Consider the following 24,410-nt stretch of genomic DNA (forward strand, 5'->3'; position numbering starts at 1 on the left):
TATATATATATTTTTTTTTTTTAATTATTTTATTATATTTCTTTTGGTATATGCCCCTAGCGGGAACCAAACCCGGGACTCTCTGGTCCGCAGGCCAACGCTCCAACCACTGAGCCAAACCGGCCAGGGCAATGTTAATATATTTTTATCCCAAAACATCCAGACTATTTTCATTGCAGAACATTAAGCCATATTAAAATCATTAATGAGCCCGGCCAGTGTGGCTCAGTGGTTGAGCGTCAACCCATGCACCAAGAGGTCGCCAGTTCGATTCCCAGCCAGGGCACATGCCCAGGTTGTGGGCCTGATCCCCAGTGGGGGGCATGCAGGAGGTGGCCAATTAATGTTCTCTCATTGATGTTTCTATCTCTCTCTCCCTTTCTCTCTCTAAAAATCAATTAAGGAAAAATATTTTTTAAAAAATCATTAATGAGAAATGTTACACTCTTCACTTCGTACTAAGTCTTCAAAATCCAGTAGGTAGTTGATATTTATAGCATATCTCATGTTGGACTCTCAATTTTCATCAGACATACTTTATCACAAAATTTACAGTGGACAAAGTAGAATCACACACCTCCGTTATTCCAAACATACTTAAAAGTTGTCCAATAACTGAATCCAGTGTCAGAGTTTAAATGGAAGTTGATTCCAATGAAATAAAATGTGCGGTTCAGTTCTTTGGTCGCATTACCCCATTTCAAGTCCTGAAGTTGCTACATGTGGCTAGCGGCTTCTGTATTGGACAGTGCGGGCCTAGACTGGCAGGGAGCAGAGTGTTGGAAATGAGGGTTTCCCCAGCTCCAGGGAGGACCTGGGAGGGAAACAGCCCCACAGCCAACAGCAGCCACTGCAGGAGCCCAGGGAAGGGCAAGCAAAGGCTCAAGGTCACTCAGCTCCGCTCTGAGATCCAACCCCAGGCGTCTGAGCCTGCTCTGAAGGGTTCGGAGAGGCAGGTGGGAGTCACATACTGGCCCCAGGACACGGTCCTTCAGTAACTCTCACAAGCCCCAGGGTGTCTGGAGAAGGCACAGGAGGATGAAGAGATCCCAAACCTACCCAAGTAGGAAGAGGTTGAAAAGCAAAAGCAGTTTCTGGGGAAAACCAAAAAGCTTTTTGGGGACGGATTCTGGAGAATTTCCCGTGCACAGAACTTAGCCCTGCCCCGGCACCTCCAGGAGGCACAACCAGGACTGAGGGTGACATTATTAAAGGTGGTTGAGGCTCCGGCCAAGGGTGAGTTTTAAAACAAGGAGGATTGTCTAGTAGTGGAAACAGGGAGCTCCCTGACCTTGGAATGCTGGAGAAAGAATCTTCTAAAGCGATGCCCAGCCACCCACCTGGTGGAAGAGCAAAGCAGAAACTGAGGGGCCAGCTACTGAGGGGCTGCAGAGTGGGGAGTATGAGTCCCCTCCACCCAGATGCCTGTTGATTCTGTATTTGCCCTGAATGCCCACACTTACATGCACTCACACTTACTAAGTGTCAGACACTGTGCTGAGCACTTGAGTGCATTTCACCCTCACGGAAGCCATGAGCCTTGTCCTCTGATTGTCCCCACTTCTCGAAGGAGGAAACTGAGCCACTGGTAAAGTCACTTCTCATAGCTGGAAGGGCTGGAGCTGGAGTTTTTATGGCTCAGCAGTTAGAGCGTCGGCCCAAAGACCAAAGAGTCGCAGGTTCGGTTCTGGTCAAGGGCACGTACCTGGGTTGTGGTTTGGTCCCCAGCCCTGGTCGGGGTCGTGCGGGAGGCAACCAATCGATGTGTCTCTCTCACACTGATACTCCTCTCTCTCTCTCTCTCCCCAAACTCTATCTGAAGATAAATGGGGAAAAAAAATTGTTTGGGTGAAGATTTAAAAAAGAAGAAGAAGAATTTTTTTTTTTTTTTTTTTTTTTTTTTTTATCCTCACCCGAGGATATTTTTCCATTTTTTGTACAGATAGAGTGGGAGGGAGAGAGAGGAAGGGAGAGAGAGAGAGAAACATCGACGTGAAGGGACACATCGAGTGGCTGCCACCCGCACAACCAACCAGGGCCGGGGAGAAAGTGCAACCGAAGTACATGCCCTTAGCGGGAACCGAACCCGGGTCTCTCCGAACCGCAGGCCGACGCTTTAACCGCTGAGCCAAACTGGCCAGGGCAAGAAGAAGAAGAATTTTTAAAAAGTGGGCCGTCTGGATCCTACCACCTCACTAAATTGCCTAGAAGGTGGGTCGGTCTGTCTTGTCCCCTCCCCCACTCAGCCTAACCAGCTACATTTCCCCCACTGGCCCCGCCCACTGTGGAGGTGACAACTACCGCGCCAGGCCCTGCTGAGCTAGGGGACAGGGTGACAGGTCTGGGTTCACCGCAGCTGCCGCCGTTGCATCAGCAGTCACATTTAAACTTTCTCTGTGCCTCCTGCATCTCTTCCTCTGGCTGTGATCTCCTAGAGCCCCCACGGGATGAGGAACTAGGGCTGGCTTGGATCCCACCTCCCAAACCCGGCTTCCATGTGACTGATCAGGAGCTCTGAGCGGACCACACAAAGGAGAGCTTTGCGGCCACTCCAGCCAGGCCCGGAATGATCCCCTCACCCCCCTTTGCTTGCCCCCATCTGGGCCTCCTGTGAGCCTGATTTAACAGAAAACCTTGGCCTCTGAGAAGTTCCTTGTGACACACTAATCCCAGCCTGCTGACTAGACCACGCCCCCCTCGGAGGCCACCTCCAGGGCCCTCAGAGGACACAGGCACCAGGTGTCTCCAAGGAGTAGCCGCGGACCTGGCAGGTAAGTCAGTACCGGGGTCCAGTTGGGCCGGGGAGTCCTGGACTATGGTGAAGAGTCGGGGTGTAGGGGGGCACATCCCAGACACCAGTAACACTGAAACCATCTGGCTACTTTCCAGGATGAACCAGACCAATCGGGGGGCAGATTTAGCAAATAAATGTGAATTTAAACACGCATTTCAGACGAACAGCAAATCCTCTTGAAGCATAAGTATGCCCCATGCAAGGTTTGGACTATACTTATATTTAAAAAGCATTTGCCCTTCATCTGAAATTCACATGTAATTGAGCCTTCTGGCAACCCCAGAGAGCAGGGACGTGGAGACAGGGGTGGGTATGTTTTCACTGAATACAAGTCAGAAATCAGTACTTTAAAAAAAAAAAATCCAAGTTAATAGATTGGGCCTATTTTGAAAAGCGTTCCTGTTCTCACTGTAACCCTCTCTCTCTCAGATCTAGGACCTTGTCCTCTGATCTGGCTTCTCAAGCATTCTGCGCTGTCTGAGCTCCAGGTAGTTCTACCAGCCTCTCCATTCCTGTTCCAGCAAGACCCTAGAGAGAGCACGGAGTACTCCAGACTCTCTGTCTCCATTCCACGTATTTGCAGGTCTACCTGCCAGAGAGAGGGCTTAAATTTGGTTCCTGTGGGTGGGTTACAGCCCTGAGAACGTCCCTGCCCTGTCTGGGGCTGCAGAGTGAGAGGCAGGAAAGGGGACACCCTCAGATATTCCCTAGGACCCCCCCAAGTCCCTCTGTCCAGTTGGGGTAATGATCAGGATGATGCTGAGAGAGGAAGGGGGAACACTGTGCTGGGTCCCTTACGGAAATCCTGTGATCGTCATCACGACTCTTTTTTTGGCAGGTACGGTTCTGATCCCCAATTTGCAAATGAGGAAACCGAGGCTCAGAAAGGTTAAATAACCTGCCTAAGGTCACACAGGTGGTAAATGACACAGCCTGACTCAAATCCCAGAGTCTCTGACCCTGAAGGGTTTTCGGTGACACCAGCTCTCCCTAGGGGTTTTGCCTGGGAATGGCTTGGCCCTAGGTGTCAAAGCAGTCTTGGTGTCAGACAGATAACAAGTCAAGTCCCGCCTCGCCACTTACAAACAGTGACTAGGTAACAGAAATGACCAACGGGCTCCTGGTCACAGGCAGGAGCAGGGTGGTGATGGGTTCTGAAGGCCCTGGGGATGTTTAGGTGGGAGAGGAGAATATCTGGAAACAGAAAGCTGTCTCCCCAGACTCAGTGGGTGAGCAAGGTGACATGTGGGTAATGGGCGAGATTCGAGATTCGTTCTGGTGGCCAGCACTGCCTCTGTGTACACTATTTAACTAACCTTCACAACCCTTCCGTCTCCCTTTTACAGGGGACAACCCTGACTCAGGTTCAATCACACAGCTTGTAGGTGGAAGAGACAGAATTCGAATCCAGGTCCCTGTATGCCACACGGGCTGCCTCTGGGTGCCGACAGAGTCACAGCGTGGGCTCCTGATCCCTGGCTATTTCTGGCGGTGTGACGTTGGACAGGTCACTTATTCTCCTGGCCTGTTTCCTCCTATGTGGGATGGAAATAATAATGCCAGCCCAGCTCTGAGTACCGGATTTAAAAATACTTTTGTATCACAAAGCACAGGACATGTACCAAGTATAAAGATTATGTAGCTAGCCCGGCCGGTGTGGCTCGGTGGTTGAGCGTAGACCCAGCACCAGGAGGTTGCCGGTTTGATTCCCAGTCAGGGCACATGCCCAGGTTGTGGGCCCGATGCCAAGTGGGGGGCATGCAGGAGGCGGCCAGTTGATGTTCTCTCTCATCGATGTTTTTTTTTTTTTAAGATTTATATCCTCACCCGAGGACATTTTTCCATTTTTTGTTCAGATAGAGTGGGAGGGAGAGAGAGAGAGAAACATTGACATGAAAGGGACACATCGAGTGGCTGCCACCCACACGACCCAACCAGGGCTAGGGACAAACAGCAACCGAGGTACATGCCCTTAGCAGGAACCAAACCCGGGTCTCTCTGGACCGCAGGTCGACACTCTAACCACTGAGCCAAACTGACCAGGGCTCTCATGGATGTTTCTATCTCTCTCCCCCCTTCACTTCCTCTCTCTGTAAAATCAATAAAGTAAATAATAAAGAGAGAGAGAGAGAGTGAGCGAGCACGGACTCCAGGGCCCCTGCTCAGACCTCCTGAGTCAGAGTCGCAGGGCATGGGGCCCAGGAGTCTGCATTTCCACCACACGCCCCAGGTGACGGGTGCACGCGGAAGTCTGAGCTCCGCTGTTCTGAGACAGTATCAGCAGCTTCTCCATCCACTGCCGCCCTGCCTCCCTCTCCTAGGGAAGAGGCCACCTGCAGAGGACAGAGGAAGTGGGCCCTCCTTCTTCCGAGGACCAGGACTCCATCTTCCAGAGGCAGCATGTCAGAGGGGGTGAGTACCCCTGCACCCTGGGGCTCCCCTCCATCCACCTTCCCCCCTTCCCTCTCCCACTCCCTGCTTCTCCAGATCTGATCTACCCACAGTGACAGGCATTCGCCCCACAACCTCTCAGGGATCCTGGAGCCCACCCAAAGGGAGGAGGCTTAGCAGCAGCCTTGGGCAAAAGCCCTTTGCTTGGCTCGCTCAGGCTGATGGGAACCTGTCACTGTTTTTTCCTGACCCCTCTCTGCCCAGGCGGGCTCCTTCCGCGTGGTCCCTGAGGAGGAACGGGAGCTCCGCGCCCAGCTGGAGCGGCTCACGACGAAGGACCACGGGCCTGTCTTTGGCCGCTGCAGTGAGCTGCCCCCCCACACTTTGCAGAAGGTGAGGGGGCCTAGGGTGCAGGGAGGGCCAGGCTAGGGAGGCAACAAGGTGGGAATGTCGACAGCCTCCTCTCTCCTGTACAAAGGGACCAGCCCAGCTCTCAATGTCATCCTGAACCTAATGGCCTGGCCTGTTCTAGGGGCCCTCCTGGAGGTCGGCGCCATGGCAGCAACTGGCCTGAGACATCCGGGCCAGCCTAATCCAAGACTATAGCACCAACAGGGCTCCCAGAAACCAATGCCGGGACCTGGGCCTCTGACCAGGGATCATCCCAGACTCTGATATTAAGAATGTTGGTTTGCAAGTGGCCCTGGGGGACAGGGGCCCAATGGCTGCTGCCACTGGATAGGAAAGAGGCCTGAGTTCGAGAATCAGAACTACTTCCAACGTGCTGTGTGACCTTGTGCAGACTGTTTCCCTCTCTGGGTCTTGCCTTCTGAAGCGACGAAGAAAAGTTGTTGGACCAACCCAGAGATGATCAGACTGCGCTCTGATTATCAGATGATCAGATGATGGAGATTGGCAGGGCTGTTTGGGGGCTGAGCTGACTGAGCTGGGCTCTTGGCTTCTATGTCTGCTTCCCTGAGCATCTCAAGGGAAAGACGCTCTGAGCTTCCCCCAGACCTGACTCCCCCTCCTCTGCCTTCTGTCCTCATGCTGTGCAAGGAGAGATCAACTTGAGACAAGCTGGGTTCTCCAGCCCCAGCCTAGGGGAGCAATGTGAGGCTTGGGGGGCAGGGGGTAGGGGGCAGGCTGCCATCTGCTGGGTACCTTTGTTTTATAAAAGATCAGAATTAAGTCTGGGAATCAGCAAAGTGATTCAAAGTCCAGCCTGAGTAGGACTTTCAACCTCAACTCCACTCCTTTCTATCTGGCTGAACTTGGGCAAGAACCTCGTCACTCTACAAACCTCAGTCTGCTCATCCTGAGAAATGGGGAGAGTATCAACCTTATTGTGATGGGTCGTGGCCAAGGTTTAAAGGACCAGGCAGGGAGCGAACCAAGGGCTCCAGTAAGTGCAGGCTGTTAGAGTGAGAATCATTCAGACCTTTGGCTGTCTCCTGCAAACAACCCAGGATGAGCAGTTGGACCTGATGTTCTCCAAATACAACTGGCCGATGGAGGCGCTGCCCGGTGGGCGGAGCAGCGGTGGCCCAGCTGAGACCCCTCCAAGGTCTCTCAGCCTGTGTGCGTGTGTCATACCCGAACTGCATCCACCTGTGACTTCCTGCTTCCACCCGACTCTGTTCCAGGCCAAGGACGAGCTGAACGAGAGGGAGGAGACTCGGGAGGAGGTGGTACGGCAGCTGCAGGAGCTGGTGCGGGTGCAGGCGGCATCTGGGCAGGAGCTGGCCCGCGCTGTGGCCGAGAAGGCGCAGGGGAGGGACAGCGCTTTCTTTCTGCGCTTCATCCGCGCGCGGAAGTTCAACGTGGGGCGCGCCTATGAGCTGCTCAGAGGTGAGGCCCTGCAGGGGAAAGTCTTGGGAAGACTGTGGGGAGGAGGTTATGAGGCTGATGTTGACTCTCACGCAGCAGCCACCAAGGAGACCGACCCCTCCACTTCCCTCCCCTTCATCAAGGCTCTGAGCCTTCCTATCCTTAGCTCTAAGGTGGGCCAGCGAGATCCCCCTCAGCTCTGACAATGAATGAGTGAATGAATGAATGAATGAATGAATGAGTGGGGCAGGGCCAGAGTACTAGAGATCTAGCTCCTCTCCTCTCTCGTAGTCTTAGGACTCAATGAGTAGAACTGAGTCACCCAAATTGGATGTACAAGGAGGGGAGGAGTCCCCTGCCTCCACCCCCACCCCCACCCCAAGTCAAGTTTTGGCTCTGGAGCTCTGCAGGGAAGGTGGGTACAGGGTGCCTGGCTCCCCGCAGGTACCCGAAGCTCATGCAGAAAGTGGAACCATCGTGAAGATGGTGCCAGGAAGAAGACTGTCCCTGCTGGCTGGATGCAGACAGGTTTCCTCCGGAAATCAAGTCCTGGGTGCTGGTGGCCCGTGGTGTCCGAGCAGGCACTAAGCAGGCACATTCACCGCCACGTGTGCCATCTGCTGGTCTCGGCCACAGGGTGCAGCCGAGAACAATGCAGACAAGAACTGTTGCCCTTGTGCACCTTATATTCTAGTGGTGGAAATAAACTAGATAAAAATATGCAGTGTTCGATAGGAAGAAGAGATACCGAAAGAAAATAGAGGAGGCGGAGATAATACATTGAGGGGTTGAAGTTTTAGGTAAAGTGGAAGGCCCTAGAACAATGGGAATTTTTTTTTGGTTAGCCCTCATCCGAGGATATTTTTCCATGAATTTTTAGATAGAGTGGAAGGGAGGGAGAGGGAGAGAAAGAAAGAGAAACATTGATGTGAGAGAGACACATCAACTGGTTGCCTCCTGCATGACCCCAACCGGGGCCAGGGATTGAACCTGCAACCCAGGTATGTGCCCTTGGCCGGGAATCCAACCCAAGACCCTGTGGTCTGTGGGCCAACACTAACCGCTGAGCCAAACTGGCCAGGGCACAGTGGGACTTTTTGAAGAAAAACCCAAAGGAAATGTGTCTAGCAGTAGGACCAAGGCTGAGTGATGGGGCTGTGCGGGAGCTTCTCAGGGGGCCAGAGGAATTCTCTGGGCAGAGGCTCCCCAACACCTCCTTGGGCCTGGTCCCCCCAGAGTTTGGTGGTGGGGACAGCCACAGAGAGGCGGGGGCCTGTCCAGGACAGGCAAGGATGGGGTGCTCCATCTGGAAGGGCCACTGTGTCCTGCTTGGGTTTGAAGTTTGTCTTCCCCCAACCCCCACTCAGCTCACCTGTGTCCCCCTGAGAAACCTGTGCCTCTGCCCATGGGCGAGAGAAAGACCCAGTAATAGTCATCCTCAGATTTAGGGTCACACCTCCTGTGTGGGCAGTTTACACATGATGTTCACGCCTAGAATCTCGTTTGATGACCGACAGTTCTCCTAGAGAGGGAGTGTCCTGCTTGGTCATGCACAGGCCTCTGGATCCCCACCCAGGATGGGCTGGCTCCCTGAGGGTGCTCCTCTGTCCTCCCTGCGACAGGCTACGTGCATTTCCGGCTGCAGCACCCCGAGCTCTTCGACAGCCTGTCTCTGGAGGCGGTCCGCTGCACCATCGAGGCCGGCTACCCTGGTGTCCTCTCCAGTCGCGACAAGTATGGCCGAGTGGTCATGCTCTTCAACATCGAGAACTGGGACTATGGAGAAATCACCTTTGACGAGGTCAGCGGGGGGCTCACCTGGCTCCCTCCCACCTTCGGGGCAGGGTTCCCGCCCCCAGCACTGCAGGGTTCTCAGCCCTGGTTCCCCAGGGCGGAGGTCTAGAGGGGGAGGCAAGCAGCCGATGCCCCCAGGCCCTCCGGGCGGGCGCAGAATTCCTGGGGTGTGCCGGGGCAGCTGGAAAGCCCAGCAGCTTTGCAGGCAGGGCTCACTGGCCAACACGTGGTGTCCCCGCCAAGAAGGGGTGGCAGCTGTGGGCCACGAGCTGGGGTCAGCCCTGCCAGATGCTGAGAGCTGAGAGCTACCAACAGAATGGGGAGAACTGGGAGAGTTTCTGCAAAGAACAGGTTCCAACCAATTTAGCAGCTTGATTTCTTCACATTTATATGTAGGCGACGTCACTGGTCAAGCCCTTCAAAAGCTCATTCTAAACGGGAATTCAGTTGGTCTCAGGAGAACTCTGGCTTATGCCATCAAGCCCGAAAAAAAAAGACACCAACTCATTTTATTTATTTTAATTTTTTTATTTTTTATCCTCATCCTCATCCAAGGACATTTTTTTTGCAGTTATTTTCAGATAGAGCAGGAGGGAGAGAGGGAGGAAGAGAGAGAGAGAAACATCGACATGTCGACTGGTTGCCACCCACACGACTCCAACAGGGGCCGGGGACGAACCTCAACCGAGGTACGTGCCCTTAGCAGGAACTGAACCCGGGTCTCTCTGGTGCGCGGGCTGATGCTCTAACTGCTGAGCCAAATCGGCCAGGGCAACACAAACTCATTTTAGAATATGATGTCTAGTTGTCCCAACCACATTTATTTAAATGTCCACTTTCCCCCCAGTGACTTGAGATGCCATCTTTATCATATTCTGTATTTTCCTGTGTCCTTGGGTCTAATTCTGGACTTTCTATTCTGTTCCATCGGTCTCTGTCTATTCTTGCTCCAAGAGCACACTGTTTTAATTACACAGATTGTATAGAATGTCTCACCCGACCAGTGTGGCTCAGTGGTTGAGCATCGACCCAGGCACCAAGAGGTTGCTGGTTCAATTCCCGATCAGGGCACATGCCCAGGTTGTGGGCCCGATCTCCAGTGGGGGGCACGCAGGAGGCGGCCGATCAGTGTTCTCTCTCATCGATGTTTCTCTCTCTCTCCCTCTCCCTTCCTCTCTCTCTGAAATCAATAAAGAAACAAAGAAAAAAAGAATGTCTCATTTCTGTGAGGGCTTGTCTGTCCTTCCTGCTTCTCACCTTCTGGGCTTTTCTAGCTGTGCTTGTATGTTGACCTTCCCATGAGCTTTAGATTTAACTTCTTTAGCTCCGGGAGAAATGTTAGGAGTTACATTATGATGACATTAAATGCAACACACCGGGAAGAATTAGGCTCTTTATACATGGTAATTCGTCCACACCCAGTTCCAGCCACAAACAAGGATTCCTTCTCTCTTACAGACCTGCCTTTGCCCCTTCGGGGCCCTTTCCTCCTAAATGTTTTGCACACCTCTCATTAAGCTTGTCTTAAGTATTTATTGTATCGTTGTTCCTGTAAACGGGGCTTTCTCTTTCATTATGTCTTCTAATTGGTTATTGTTTCCATATGATTATTGCTTTTTATGTTAATTTTATGGCTTGGTATTTTGCTGAGTCTTTTTATGTTGGCTTGATGATTGATTCTCTTGGGTTTTCCAAGATTACTTTCATATTATCTGTAAATAGAGAAGGTTGCTTTTTCTTTTCTACTTCTTATGCCCCTGATTTTTTAAAAGAAAGTTGATTGTATTGGCTGGACTTCTAACAAGAGTTAAATGGTGGTGGATATAGTCAACATCCTGATCTTATTAGGGACAATAATAATGTTTAAAATTTAGTGTTATTTTCAACTAAATAAGATACTGGCTTTAGGGCAGGGCATATATATTTTATATATATATATTTTTGGGGGGGATATATATAAATACACATATACATATAGATATATACATGATATAACGTATATATATGTTAAGAAACTTACAAATATTTTTCCTATTATATAAGTGATTAGCTACTCATTTTAGAAATACTAAAAGTGTCACAAATTTAAAATTAACCACAATTCTACCACCGACATCCTTCCAATCTATTTTTTTCTGGAAATCTACAAACACACTTACATGCACATATGCACACACATACATGTATGCACACACACATTTTTTTCTTGTGAAAATGGGGTCATACCTTATAATAATATACTATGAATGCACATTTCCTGTATCATTAGTCTTATATATATTTTTAACTGCTCCAGAATATTCTATGGCATGAATGTACCATAATTTCACCAGTCTGTTAATAAGTTGGATATTTTTGCCCTGGCCGGTTTGACTCAGCAGTTAGAGCATTGGCCTGCGGTCCAGAGAGACCCGGGTTCGGTTCCCACTAAGGGCACGTACTTTGGTTGCAGTTTGCTCCCAGCTCTGGTTGGGTCGTGCGGGTGGCAACCACTCGATGTGTCCCTTTCATGTCAATGTTTCTCTCTCTCTCCCTCCCTCCCTCCCACTCTATCTGAACAAAAAAAATGGAAAAATGTCCTCAGGTGACGATAAAAAAAAAAATAAGTTGGACATTTTAATGGTGCAAGGATAGACACTCTGGCATCTAACCGTGGCCGTGCCATTCAAGGTTATTTTGTTGGGATACATTCACAGAGGAGTGTCCCAGCTCTAAGCCTGTGATGCGTTACCTCCGGTAAGGGACCAGTTAGCTCTCCCCTCAGGACCTTGGCCTGTAGGTGGGGCTCTCAGCCTGTTCACTCTGTGCCAAGATCTTGCAGGCATATTGTTTCATCCTGGAGAAGCTACTGGAGAACGAGGAAACCCAAATTAACGGCTTCTGCATCGTTGAGAACTTCAAGGGCTTCACCATGCAGCAGGCCGCTGGGCTTCGGGCTGTGGATCTCAGGAAGATGGTGGACATGCTCCAGGTGAGGCCTCGGAACTGTGCCCTGCAGCTGATGACCGGGTGGGAGGCTGGGAGGTTGGGCCCAGCGTCCTGGTTGATGTTACTGGCAGGGACCTGAGAATATGACCACCTGGCGCCGCAAAGAGCAATGAGAAACACAGACACTCGCATGATGATTGACAGTGTACCAAGTATTACCATCCATCCATTCATTCATTCACTCATTCATTCACTCATTCACCTGAGAGAGCAGTCTCTCGCTGCGCCCCTGCTTCATTCTAAAAAACCTGCAACATTGCCTGGCCGGTGTGGCTCAGTGGTTGAGCATCAACCCATGCACAAGAGGTCACCGGTTCGATTCCTGGTCAGGGCATATGCCCAGGTTGTGGGCCAAATCCCCAGTAGGGGGCGTGCAGGAGGTGGCCATTCGATGTTCTCTCTCACCGATGTTTCTAACTATCCCTCTCCCTTCCTCTCTCTCTAAAATCAATTAAAAAAAAAAGTTTTTTAAAACCAAAACCTGGAAAACGAGGCTCAGAGATCTGTGTGATTTCTCAAGGTCACAAAACTCTGAAGTGGCAGAGGCTGGACTTGAACTTACCCCTTCTGACCTGAAATCCCATTCTCTGTCCGGATTTGTCTGAACGTGAATTGACCTGCTAACCCCTGACACTCACCCCTGTGTGTCGGGGTCCTTTCTCAGTCTGTTTGTGTCCCTGGGAAGGAAGGCGGGGATGGGTTGAAGGACTGTGAGCATGACAGCGGCATCCCTGTGGTCCACTCAGCAGGCAGGCGGGTGTGACAAACTCAGTCCCCTAAACACCAAGCAGGGCTCCCGCTTCACCCCTTCTCCCCCGCAGCACACGGTTTTAGGCAGCAGCGGGGAGGACGTTGGGCCCGATGGCCTCTGCGGCTTCTTCTTGCAGTTTGGAGCCACAGTGAAGCCAGGGGTCCCCAGCTGGTGGCCTGGGGCTGTCCTCGGGCCACGGTGAGAGGCAGTGGGGGAGTAAGAGGAACCGCTGAGGACGGGGCTGCGGGGTGGGACGCTCTCTGTCACCACAGGATTCCTTCCCAGCCCGGTTCAAAGCCATCCACTTCATCCACCAGCCGTGGTACTTCACCACGACCTACAACGTGGTGAGGCCCTTCCTGAAGAGCAAGCTGCTCCAGAGGGTGAGTGCCTGGCCCCGCAGCCACGGGCTCATGACGGGCTGGGGGGCAGAGTGGGCGGGGCTGTAGCAGGAGAGGCTTCATGGGACAAGAGGGATGAGGGTGGGGGGACAAGGGGACCCCGCCTGAGCTCTCCTCGGCTTCTTCCTGTCGTCCTGAACTGAGTGGACCCCACAGACAGCACAACAAGGATTGTGGAGAAGGATGTCCCCAGGCAGAGATGGCACACTGTCTTTGTCCTCCCCTCCACCCCTCATCATAGGGCACCTCCCTGCTCAGCTCTGTCTCTTTCCTCCTACAGGTCTTTGTCCATGGAGATGACCTCTCCGGCTTCTTCCAGGAGATCGACAAGGACATCCTGCCCACCGACTTTGGGGGCACACTGCCCAAGTATGACGGCAAGGTTGTTGCTGAGCAGCTCTTTGGCCCCCGGGCCCAAGCCCAGACCACTGCCTTCTGAGGGCAGCTCTGGCCAGCCGGCCCCGTAGTTGGCATCCCTGGGCCTCTCCTCAGTGTCCTGCACCCAGAAGGCTGGGAAAAGGGCTGCCTGTGGGTCCCCTGGCCCTCCCTAAGCTTGGGTGACCTCAGGTGTCACCCTCCTCCTAGTTCGGGGCAATAAAGCAGAGGGAATTCGCTTGAACAAGAATGGGGAACAGTTCCATTCCTACTGACTTGGAAGCGCTGGGGTAGTAATTTGTGTGCAGTTGTTTCAAAGACTCTGATTTTCTTAACGATTTCCTTCGTAACAGGGTTCTGCTACTTCGAGTCTGTGAAAACAGACAAGGAGGGGGATATAAGTACAAATGAGCCGGTGGGCACCGTAACCTTGGCAGCCAATGGGCGGTGAGGGGTTTTCCACATGGAATTAATTCCAGGGTGGAGGCAGCCCTGCAGCAGTTCCCTTTTGGGGTGGCCTGGTGCCCTCAGTAAGGTGCAGTCTGGTGCATGCGGTGATGGTCACGTGTGGCCCCCTCCTTCTGTCTGTGGGGTCCCTCCAGACCCCTTGCCTCCCGGATACTCTTACAGATGGTGTTTTCTCAGCACTCACCCCTCAGGTGATCTGGTGAAAGGTCTTCTTGACCTTCAGTCTCAGGCACTTTGCAGGGACAGACGTCTACTCCCCAGCTCTGCACAGTGTGACAAATGTGGAGTTGGCGTGCCTCAGTGTTTGGTGATTTTTGAGCGTGCTCATGCTCGTCTCAGACTCGCGGTGTGATGCGAGGCCTCTGATTGCTGCTCCCTCGTGGGGAAGGTCTGGCTGCTTCTGGGCACGGAGCTCAGGAGCACCCCCAAGATCCCACCTGGATGCAGACGCTCGTTCCCGTGTGGCTGGTGGTGGTGGGAGGGTGTCAACTGGCCGGCTGCTCCCACTGAGGTACCCCAGTAATCATGCCAAGGCTTCCCTGCTCTTGCTTAGGGGGATCACCCCACTTCTTATGGGCACGAAGCACCCTTGGGGCTGCACCCACCTGTGGGCTCAATCCAATGCCTTCTGCTTTCACTCCCGTGGGAGCTTCTCCTTCTTCTTTCCCAGCGTGGCTGTGGACCTGGACGCAGGGGTGTTAACGTGCATTGATTCCTTACGTCCTTCCTTTCATCTCTAGGGTTTCCAGTGGACGCTCACCTCCCAAGCTACTCCCGTCTTTGTAACAGTCACAGTCAACAGTCCATGGTCGGAAATGATATTTGCATAGGACTGTGGAGCCGAGGGAGGAATCGTAGCAAAGTTTTGTGGGTGTCTGAGCACTGAGGATTTCTTCAAACCCTTTGAAAGTTGAAGCTCCGCTTTTCCCAGTCAAATCTTAATGGCACGCTAGTATTCAAGCCTAAAAAGAGTGGAACTAGCCCCGGCTGGTCTGGCTCAGTGGGTAGAGCATTGGTCTATGCACCAGAGGGTTGCGGGTTTGATTCCCCATCAGGGGCATGTACCTGGGTTACAGGTTCGATCCCCAGCCCCAGTGGGGGTGCGGTCGGTAAGCAATGAATCGATGTGCCTCTCTCACATCAATCTCTCTCTCCCCCTTCCTTCTCCCCCATACCCTTCCACTCTCTCTAAAAATTAATGGAAAAAAATATCCTCAGGTGAGAATTAAAAAAAAAAAAGGCAGGGGGGGGACTCAACAGCTTCCTCCTGAGGGAACTCCTGGAACATCTCGAGCTAAGAAGGCAGGAGTCTGACAAGAAGGACCTGGGGCTTTCTGAAGCAGAGCTATGGGGCTGGGACCCAATGCGTTTGCTGACTGTGGGCTGGCACCGCCCCCTGCTGGCCATGCCTGGGTACTGCCCCTCCACACTCAGACAAACAGCAGGAAAGGAAGTGGGCAGGCTGGGCCAGGCTGGGCCCTGGAAGGAAGGTGGTGCTGCCTTTGAAAGTGTCCCAAGATGACGTATGTCAATGTTAAACCTGACCCGCTCAGCCTCATGAAATCTCAGCTGCCTACACGCTGGGTTCCTACAAGCGGCCACCGTCACCACATTCAAAAGAGAGGAAGAGGGACAGTAAAATATTATTTTGGAAGTCATCCAATACAGGGCGGAGGACAACAAAACTTGACTTCAGTGACAACCATGTGCTGCCCAGAATAGCCTCCTTTCTGGAGACACCTGGGAAGAGGCAGGAATTCTGCCACGTTCAGGTGATTTGAACAGAGCGAGGGCTGGGACGTTGTAATGATGCATTTCTGCCAGCCCCGTGCGGACCCCTGGGAGACAGGGTTAGTAGATGGGGGCAACTGGTTCAGGTGTGGGTGGAGGTCTCGGTAGGGAAATGGGCCCCCCGCTTCAGAGAGCCTCTGACGAGAGTGGTTACTGCTCAGAGGGATGCTGGAGGGTGACCTGGCCAAGTCCTCCCGGAAGAGGGATGCCCAGGCCTTAAGCCAGCCAGGAAAAGAGCTGACGAGTTACTTATGGGGTAAATAGGACCATTTTATTTTGTTTATTGATTTTAGAGAGAAAGTGGCGAGGAGAGAGAGAGAAACATCGACTGGCTGCCTCCTGCACGCCCCCCACTGGGGATTGGGCCCACAACCTGGGCATGTGCCCTGACCGGGAATCGAACCGGCGACCTCTTGGTGCAGGGTCGACACTGAACCACTGAGCCACACCGGCCATTTTTATCCCACTTCCAGTGCTCGGTGTGGTGCTGGTGTTGAGGACCCTCGGCAGTGCTGGTCCCGGGAAGGTGATGTCTGCCCACCTGGGAGCTTGCTAGTGATAAAGAATCTCTCAAGATCCAGAGATAGGCATTCATACTATAATTTCCCCCATCTTACAGGTAAAAAAGAAAAGAGAAACAGAAAACCTCAAGGTTAAATCCTGCTCAGGCTAAAGAACTAGGAAGTGGCCAGGGTGGGACCCTAACCCAGCAACTCTGACTCCAGGTCCCTTTAGCTGTTAACTACTCAGGCTTTGTCTCGAACGTCCATCTACCTCCGAGGCTAGAGGAGGCACAGGTAGGAGGGGCAGAGAACAATGAAATGGAAACACCGCTTAATCCAGGTCAGTTTCGCCAACCTCATTAGATAAAGGGACAAACCAAACAGCCTCCGGTAGAGACGCTGGGATAACTCCAAAGAGGTAGAAAGTGTGAAACAAAAACCTCTGGCACACACAGCCCCTAGCAGAAAGGAGAGAGATTCGGCAGTTCCAGGTCAATGTGCCTGGGATGTCTTCCAACCAGACAGGTACCGCCCTCTGGGGAAGGGGGGATACCCGGGAGAGAAAAGAGGGGGGCTGTCATACCTGCAGGGGGCCATCCAGGTAGGTGTTTGGCAAGTACTCCCTACAGGACTACGGCTGAGGGGCCGCTAGCAAAAGGTATGATAACGATATTAGTCCATCGGGACCATAGAGTGATTGCAGATGAATGTCACCGAGAGCCAATCCTTGAGAGGCACAGCGTGAGCCGACCACGTTGGCAAGCTGCTGGCACCCCCCCCCCAACACCCTGGACCTGAAATGTCTTCCGCGTGGTACCTCTGATAGGCAGTATCCTCAGCACATAGGTTTTCTTGGATCCAAAGAGTCTGCTATTTCGTGAGGGATTCGAAGTCGGGAGAAGCTCCGTACCAGAGGGGGATGCGCTTGGACGTGTGATATTGGGCATTCTTAGGTGGTTGACACGGAGCCTGGGGTAGGGAGCCTGGAGGATGCTCCGGGCGGGGCCGGGGCCCGGCCCTGGGAGACTGAGCTTGGATGCAGACAGACATCAAGAAGAGACCACCGCCATCACTCAACCAACCCAACATCATTCAGTGCAGGTGACGTTCACCCGGTCTGTTCAAAGAACACCACTGGGAAGCATACGAACCGCCCATGGCGACGGCCATCTGCATCTCCCCTGCGTGGTTCGCTTTATAGATCGCCATGCTGGCTTCTCGCTTACCTCCAGCTCTGGCTTTCTCGACAGGAGCCACGGGCCTGTAGAGATGCCTGCGGGTGGGTCCTCTCCCCGGTGTCTGTTTGCGAGGCTGGGTTAGTCCATCCTCACGAGAACCTGGTGTTGGGCCCGTTTCCTCCGAGCCCACGCTTCGGCGGAGACACGGTGAGAACCCGTTTCGAGAACAAGCCCCACTGCATAAAAACACGCAGCCACGCCACATTTTTAGTGTTTTATTTTTTTAAGTAAAGAAATTCCATTGGATCAAAGATAACAAAATTACAGCTTTTATTTGTAATGATCTTTGTTTACCACCACACAGAATCAAAATGGGACCAAAAGTAATAAGGGAACATAAAATGATCAAGGACACCACTGTTTATAAGTTCTTAATAAAGGTAAATATCCTCATGTTTAGAAAAGTTGCATTGCTAGTTGCAAGTCTTAAACACCTCAGTGCTGGAGGACCCCGTGTTTCTCCCCCACATCCACAGCACGGAGGCTTTTGGAACGCAAACTCAGAACTACATTATTTTCGGGGCAGCATGTTAAGTTTCAGAAAACCCGAACAAAATGAAACAAAATGGAAATCAGGAATGTGAAAGTGATGGTTCTCAAAAACCAGTCTGGAAGCGGGTCTGCCAGAGAAGGACGTGGCTGCCGGGAGTCTACGCAGGAAAGGGGAGACGCCCGCGGGCTCCCCCTCCCCCCCGGGTCACTAAGGCAGCTGCAGTGGCAGGAGTCAGAAGCTCAGGTACAGTGAAGGTCTTCCTGAGGCAGCGGGAGGCCCAGCTCGCCTGGAACTGGTGTGCAGAGGTGACGGGTTCCACACGGACTTGTGCTTTAGGGAAACTAGAGGCCAAACCCAAACCCGACGGACCTACCTCTACACCAGGAACCTGGCCCGCCCACTCGGACAGCAGTCGTCCTAGGGGACAGCTGGCTGCTCAGTGTGGGTGGTCTGGAAGGAGAATGCCCGTTGAGATGAAGGGTATTTCTGCAGGTGCTGTGAGTGGACTGCCCCCAACTATGGCAATAGATTTTCTTGGCTATGGGGACCAGGGAGGGGAGAACGTAGAATATCGATTTCGTTGCTAATTTACAAAGGAGTTGAGTTGAAAGGCTTAATCTACCAGTTGGAAATTAATGTCATTTTATTCATTAGAGATACCCACACACATGCCAGGAAAAACAACTCAGAAAACACGGGGTGAGGGGCTAACTCTTCCAAGGGGGCAGCTGTGTGCTGCCTGGAAGCCGAGAAGGCTGGGGCTGGGCCCGCGCCTGCTCCGAGGGTGCCCAGCTGCGGCGGCAGCGACAGCAGCGACAGGCAAGAGGCGGCAGCAGTTCTCTGGGAGCACTCTGGTCCCTCTGCCGGCTGGGCCACTTCCCCTCCCTCAGCCTCAAGTGCAATTTGGCAAAACTAATCCTACTCTACGAGGAGGGGGTACTTCCTTCTGCTTAGATGACAGAGGTAGAAGCAAACCTTTCTCTCCATAGCGGGGCCTCTACGTGCCCCGGGCAGGCCACTTTCTCAGCTGTTGGCAGCAGCCAAGTGACCCAGAGTGGCTCTGAGCAAGTGAGGCCGCGAGGAAGAAAGGTGTAGAGATGAAGGGTTCGCAGGCTCCGGGTCCCTCCTGGCTGAGGGGTGGGGGTGCCCGACATAACACGCATACAGGCCACAGGAAGAGATTCTCTGGTTTTGCTTGTGGCTTCACACTTCAAACTTCCTCAGCAGGAGAGTGTGAATTCTCATGCCACGGTAGAGTGGTGATACCAGGGGATGTTTAGTTAAGGCTTTCTGGTCAAAGAAAGTGATTCCCGATGACACTGTGAGCGGGCGCTGCAGGGGAGTGCCTCCCGGAGCTCTGCTGTCCGCTCTAAAGGACAAGGACCTGACGGCGCCTTCAGCTCAGTGTGTTTCCGTGCTCCTTACTTGGGCTCTAAGTCAGAATCGATGCCACAGGACAAGAGAAGCCTCTCACATCTCAGACATCTGCTTGCCTGGCAAACACAAACAAGAACACACGCATTATCTCCCCGGAGCTGGCAAAGCGATCTCCAGTCACACGGGGACAAAGAGCACTCTCATGCGCACAGCGGCACCGGAGAGGTCGGCTTCATGAAGACAGCAGCTGGAGGAGGAAGCCGGGCTGGAAGGCGTTCTGCCCGGGAGCTCTCGATGCTCTGCCCGGGGCACAGGAGGGGGCATCTGCCTCGCTCCAGCAGTACACCTGGCCCAGTCACACGACCGGCCTTGCAATAGCAAGGGCACAGGTGAGGGCGGAGACGCCGAAGGGAAGCCAGGGGACACGGAGCAAGGGCAAGATCAGGGTCTTCACCCGCAAAGCCTAAGGCAGTAGCTCCCTCTCCAAGGCCCTCGGGTGAGGGGGGCCTCGACGTAGCCCTTCTACACGCACGAGCTCGCGAGGCCGTGGGAATGTCTGGGAGATGTGTGCACAGATGAAGTGGTTTTAGAGATGGTCTAGGGTCCCTGGGGCTCAGGGAGGTGAAGCAGCTGCCCCCATCCAGTGTGAACAGGGACAGGACAAGGACCAGGGCTCCTGGACCTGCCTCCATAACACCATGCCAAGGAGGGAATGTGCTCCCTTCCGGGTGGGTACATCTCCCCTCATCTGCTCTGCCACAGGGGTCCCTGCACGTGTGACATGCAGAGAGGTGAACGAGTATAACGATTCTACCCCACTGTCTGCTCCAGGCTGCTGGGGTCACTCACAGCAGGGAGCTGGGAGGTTTTCTTCCAGCCTGTTAGACGTCCTCTAACATAAATGCATCAAGGAGACCAAACACCATTTTTCAGAAAATCCTAATTTGACTCGAATCAGTTACTCATCAATGTTTTCAAATTGTTTAGGAGGCAGAGTACAACCAGGAGGAATGTGGGTGCCTCCCCCCTTCTTGGTTTTGAACGTGTTATTCCAGCAACAGAACCATCTAGGTCGATGCAACTCATATCCTTAATCTGATTTTAAAAGAAGAGCATCAAATGCCCTCTGACAACCCGGCCTGGCTTCAGCCCAGGCAGGACCCTACGAGCACTCGCACAGGCATCAGGAATGAATGACTGGAGGGAGAGAAGCCACGGGAAGCTACAGGGAGGAAGAAGCTGACCTACATATACAATGCCGCCTCCTTGTTTACGAGCAAGCTTGCAGCTCTGTGGATTCAACGCCTCTGTGCGCTCATTCAGGGACGAACAAGAGCGTCCTAAGACACCACAGACCCACTCTCGCTTCCATGCCGGCCAGCCTGACTCTGAACAAAGGGCTTCAGTGGCATGTAAGTACCGTTCAGGGTCCCACGCTAGGAAGATTTCAGCTGGGACACAGCCCTCGCAGTCTGGAGGGGGGTGAAAGGAGATGCCCCAAACCCTGCCTCTCCCCCATGGGACACCTGGGTCTTTCTGCCCTGCACACCAGGCTCCAAGGACTTCTGTCCCCTGCACCCTGGAGTGTGGCAACAGGACTGTCTTTTTCCTCCTGAACAAAGGTGGTAGCCGGCCACCACTTTCTCTCTCGAGATGACCCGAGGCAAATGAGAAGAAGCCTCTTGCTTCCTGGGATGGTCATACAAATCCATGAAGTTATTGCTTCGTTTACCCAATTCCACAAAAAGGCTTAAGAAATGAAGGGAGCTGTGGGGAATATGACCGCGGGTCTCCTAGAACACAGCGGTGGCTGTCGGGCAAGTGACGGGAGGACTAGCTTTCCAGCTGAGGGAGAAGACAGTGCCCCTTGTGCTGGAACATGGAACAGCTACTTGAGGGAAAAGTCGTGACAACGAATTTGGTGTAAGTATAAACCAAAGCAAAGTTCAGATCACAGACATCCTAATCTTTGCAGAGAATGGCTGTCATTGATGCTATTTGTTAGGACGATCTAGCGATTGTCAGCAAATGATCTCTCCAGGGGACAGACGTTACTGTCGGAGCCACTGGGGTCAACATCCACCCCACATCCACCTGTGGCCGTAAGGGTTGGCATCCAAGCCCCAGTGCCTCCCTCGACGCCCTGAACGACGACACAGACCCTCTTTTCCCACTCCTGTCTGCCCCGGAGCAAAGGAGATGAAACAGAACAGTTCTGAAGCATCTAGGCAGCTTTGCGCATGGTCCCATTCAGTTCTGCATAGCGACTGCTGATTTTTCAAAGTGCAGGGTTTTTAGATAGTCAAGTACTACAGGACTGGAGGAAAGAAGTACTTGAAACTTAGAGTGACGTTTTCATTTGAGAAGACACCCTTTGGAAAGACTCTCCGACAGGCTGCAACAGGCTATTAAATTGAAAAACTGCTTTCGAAACAACACCCGCTTCACTTGGAAAGAGCTTTCTCCCAACTCAGGTCCAACTTTTGAACTGTTTGGTATCAAAAACCAGAGTTAGAGAGACCTGGGTTAAAAGACAGAATTACAAATAATAAAACAAAACCCCCACAAACTTCTTTCTATGAAACGAGGAGCAACAACAAAAGGAAACAGAGGAGGCAGGCAGGGAGGACAGGTACATGTTTAGACTGGGAGGGCAGCTCCAGGCGCCCTGGAGGGACGTTCTCTCAAACCTCAGCAAAGTGAGCTTGTCATTGAACTTTAGGACCAGTAGATCTCAGCAATCTACCTGGTCCAAGACCCCCATTTTACAGGTGGAGAAACTCATGTACAAGGGACTTCCGGGGTCCTAGAGTCAGTGAGAAGCAGGGCCGGTGCAGCTCAGGTCCTGTCCAGGCCATCACGCTGGCCGCAAGGGGCAGCTGCTCTGGGGCCAGGTGACACCTCTGACCACACATCGTCATAAAACGAGCTGCCAAGATGTTTCTACATTGAAGGCCTTGCAGGACAGTCCTTCCCAAATTTGCCTGGTGATGAGAACTACCAGGGGCACTTGTCAGAAATGAAAATCCCCAGACCCTTCCCAGACCCACGGAATCAGCTTCTCCACGGGGAGGGGCCTGGGAGGCTCAGTGTTGACAAGCGCCCCGGTCACTCTCATCACCAGCACGTGCAGGGAACCAGGAGACAGCGAGGGAGGAACCTGGCTTGTAACTCAGGGAGTTTTTCTGCCATGTAAGAAGCCACACTGTGGCCGGGCAGGCCAGGTCCCCAGGCTCCAGAGCTGACCTGCATCTCGGCAGGGTCTAGGTTGTGAGCGCTTTCCAGGTCTACACAAGGACACGTCCGACCACCACAAAATAACAGACATCCTTCACTGTTCTTGGGGGAAAGCCTTTTGACCGGCAAAGCAAAACTGCTGTTCTGACACAGTTTTCATAGGGAAACTAGATGTAATTGGCTTAAGAGCAATGATGGTGATGCTGAAACTGGACAGGAGGGTGAGCAGCCTGCCGCCTGTCACCACGGCTAACAATGCAATGGAGAAAACCAGTAACTAAGCACAAAAATAGCCTGGCGCTCCCAGGGACAGCCGCCCACCCAGACAGGCGTGTGGGGCCCGCTGACGGTGTGAGGTTGGGTCCAGGTCACTGAGGGAGGGGAGACCTGAAGCGGTGGCGAGGAGGCCCGTCCCGGGGAGGGCGGCAGGGCGCCCTCACTCCAGCGCCGCCTCCCCCTGCTCGGCGTCGGAGCACTGCAGCTTGCTGCGCTCCCACTGGCAGACGGCGTCGGCGTACTCCACCACCAGCTTATCCATCCACGTCAGCGGCTCGGGGAACAGCACGGAGCCCTCGAAGAAGCCCAGGTGGCCCCCGTGCAGAGGCAGCACGAACATGACGTTCTCCCGTTTCTCTGCAGGAGAAAGGCAGCGTGTGAGTCGCTGTCACCCGGTCAGCTCCAGGGCAGCAGGTGCGAAAGCAGTCGGCGAGGGTGGCCCAGGCTTTCCCCACAGGCGGAGGGTCACCTCGGAGGGCATCCGACCTCTGCTGGCTGCCGGTCCGCCGTGGTGGGAGGGACACTGTGAGGCAGGCCCAGCAGGCACCCGCTTCGGGAGCCTGAGGATTCTATGTGGGTCTCAGACACGGCTGCACGTGAGAACTCGTGGGGTTTGTAAAGATCCCTGTGCAGCGCCCAGACCAATGACGTCAGAATCTCGGGGGGGGGGGGGTGGACTCCAGCTGCTGATACTGCTAAAGCTCCCCAAGTGATTCGATTGTACAGCCAAACGCTCCCCAACTTTGTGCATCTGAACCCCTGGGATATCGCCTTAAAATGCAGGTGCTGCTTTCCCAGGCCTGCGGAAGGAGCTGAGATTCTGCTCTGCCCCCAAGTTCCCGGCGGCGCTGAGGCTGCTTGCGGGGAGGGGGCCGAGGAAGGCTCCGCAGTCCAGCATTTACACTGTTACTCACTGGGGAACAAGGTGAACTCGGGACTCGATGGCTTTTCACTAGACATTCACCTTGTAAGACTGAAACATAAGCTGCAGTGGTGCTGGAGGTGCCCACGCTCTCGCGGCACACGCGGAGTGGCCATCCTGAGGACTGACGAGCGCTAGGCTTCATGAGTTAGGTAAGTGGCCAGCGAAGGCCATGACGGTGTGGGCAGCTGGTACCATATGGGGCATAACTGACAGCAGTCCCTTGCTGACTGCTCTGGGCCTCTGCGGCGCCTCCTGGCCCGCACCCTTGTGGCTCCCCGGGCTCTCTCCGGGCCTGACCCCTATCTTCTTGTCCTGCGGTCACTACTGCACACGTTTCTGTGTGACAGCAGTAGAGCTAAGGCTGGACGTAGGGAAGGAAGCCAACGTTGCTGCCTTCTGTCTGCTGCCAGCGTGGCTGAGTGAGCAACTCGGTCCTGTGCAGGGACTGAGTCTGATGGGGCAGGGGGTGACAGGAGAGACCTGTGTTCCATCACATGTGCAGCATGCACGGAGTGGTGCACCAGGGCTCTCTGGGGGCAGGGGGGTAACAGGCGAGACCTGTGTCCCATCACACGTGCAGCATGCACGGAGTGGTGCACCAGGGCTCTCTGGGGGCAGGGGGGTGACAGGCGAGACCTGTGTCCCATTGCACAGGCAGCATGCACGGAGTGGTGCACCAGGGCTCTCTGGGGGCAGGGGGGTGACAGGCGAGACCTGTGTCCCATCACACGTGCAGCATGCACGGAGTGGTGCACCAGGGCTCTCTGGGGGCAGGGGG

General features: G+C 53.5%; 2 protein-coding genes across 7 annotated transcripts in view; one reads left to right on the forward strand and one right to left on the reverse strand.

Annotated features, from left to right (window-relative positions):
* The first annotated feature begins 2,682 nt into the window (after nucleotides 1-2,682).
* On the forward strand, nucleotides 2,683-13,559 carry RLBP1 (retinaldehyde binding protein 1). Of its 3 annotated transcripts, none has more exons than XM_036278089.1 (9): nucleotides 2,683-2,771; nucleotides 3,224-3,282; nucleotides 5,116-5,206; nucleotides 5,450-5,578; nucleotides 6,832-7,036; nucleotides 8,638-8,816; nucleotides 11,622-11,780; nucleotides 12,821-12,931; nucleotides 13,230-13,559. In XM_036278089.1, exons 3-9 carry the CDS (start codon nucleotides 5,195-5,197, stop codon nucleotides 13,386-13,388), a joined length of 954 nt encoding a protein of 317 aa, XP_036133982.1. In that variant the 5' UTR covers nucleotides 2,683-2,771; nucleotides 3,224-3,282; nucleotides 5,116-5,194; the 3' UTR covers nucleotides 13,389-13,559. The 3 variants fall into 3 exon arrangements, with proteins under 3 accessions (XP_036133982.1, XP_036133984.1, XP_036133983.1); XM_036278091.1 differs by having other exon boundaries at nucleotides 12,866-12,931; XM_036278090.1 differs by lacking the exon at nucleotides 3,224-3,282.
* A 3,989-nt stretch (nucleotides 13,560-17,548) lies between these two features.
* Nucleotides 17,549-24,410, reverse strand: part of ABHD2 (abhydrolase domain containing 2, acylglycerol lipase) — a 64,615-nt gene continuing 57,753 nt past the window's right edge. Inside the window, exons 9-10 of one of the 4 annotated variants that reach the window (XM_036278075.1) lie at nucleotides 22,872-23,064; nucleotides 17,551-19,310 (exon numbers count right to left, since the gene is read on the reverse strand). In XM_036278075.1, coding sequence (XP_036133968.1) covers nucleotides 19,295-19,310; nucleotides 22,872-23,064 — 209 coding nt within the window. In that variant the 3' untranslated portion in view covers nucleotides 17,551-19,294. Of the gene's footprint in view, nucleotides 23,065-24,410 lie in introns of all 4 variants that reach the window. The other 3 variants (XM_036278072.1, XM_036278074.1, XM_036278073.1) reach the window with 3 other exon arrangements.

This window comes from Molossus molossus, unplaced genomic scaffold (genome assembly GCF_014108415.1).
Source record: "Molossus molossus isolate mMolMol1 unplaced genomic scaffold, mMolMol1.p scaffold_m16_p_24, whole genome shotgun sequence".
Taxonomy (NCBI): Eukaryota; Metazoa; Chordata; class Mammalia; order Chiroptera; family Molossidae; genus Molossus; species Molossus molossus.

Coding starts and splice junctions, on each gene's coding strand:
- RLBP1 (XM_036278089.1), top strand. Junction 5,579..6,831: donor CCCCCCACACTTTGCAGAAG/GTGAGGGGGCCT, acceptor ACTCTGTTCCAG/GCCAAGGACGAGCTGAACGA. Junction 11,781..12,820: donor AGATGGTGGACATGCTCCAG/GTGAGGCCTCGG, acceptor CTGTCACCACAG/GATTCCTTCCCAGCCCGGTT.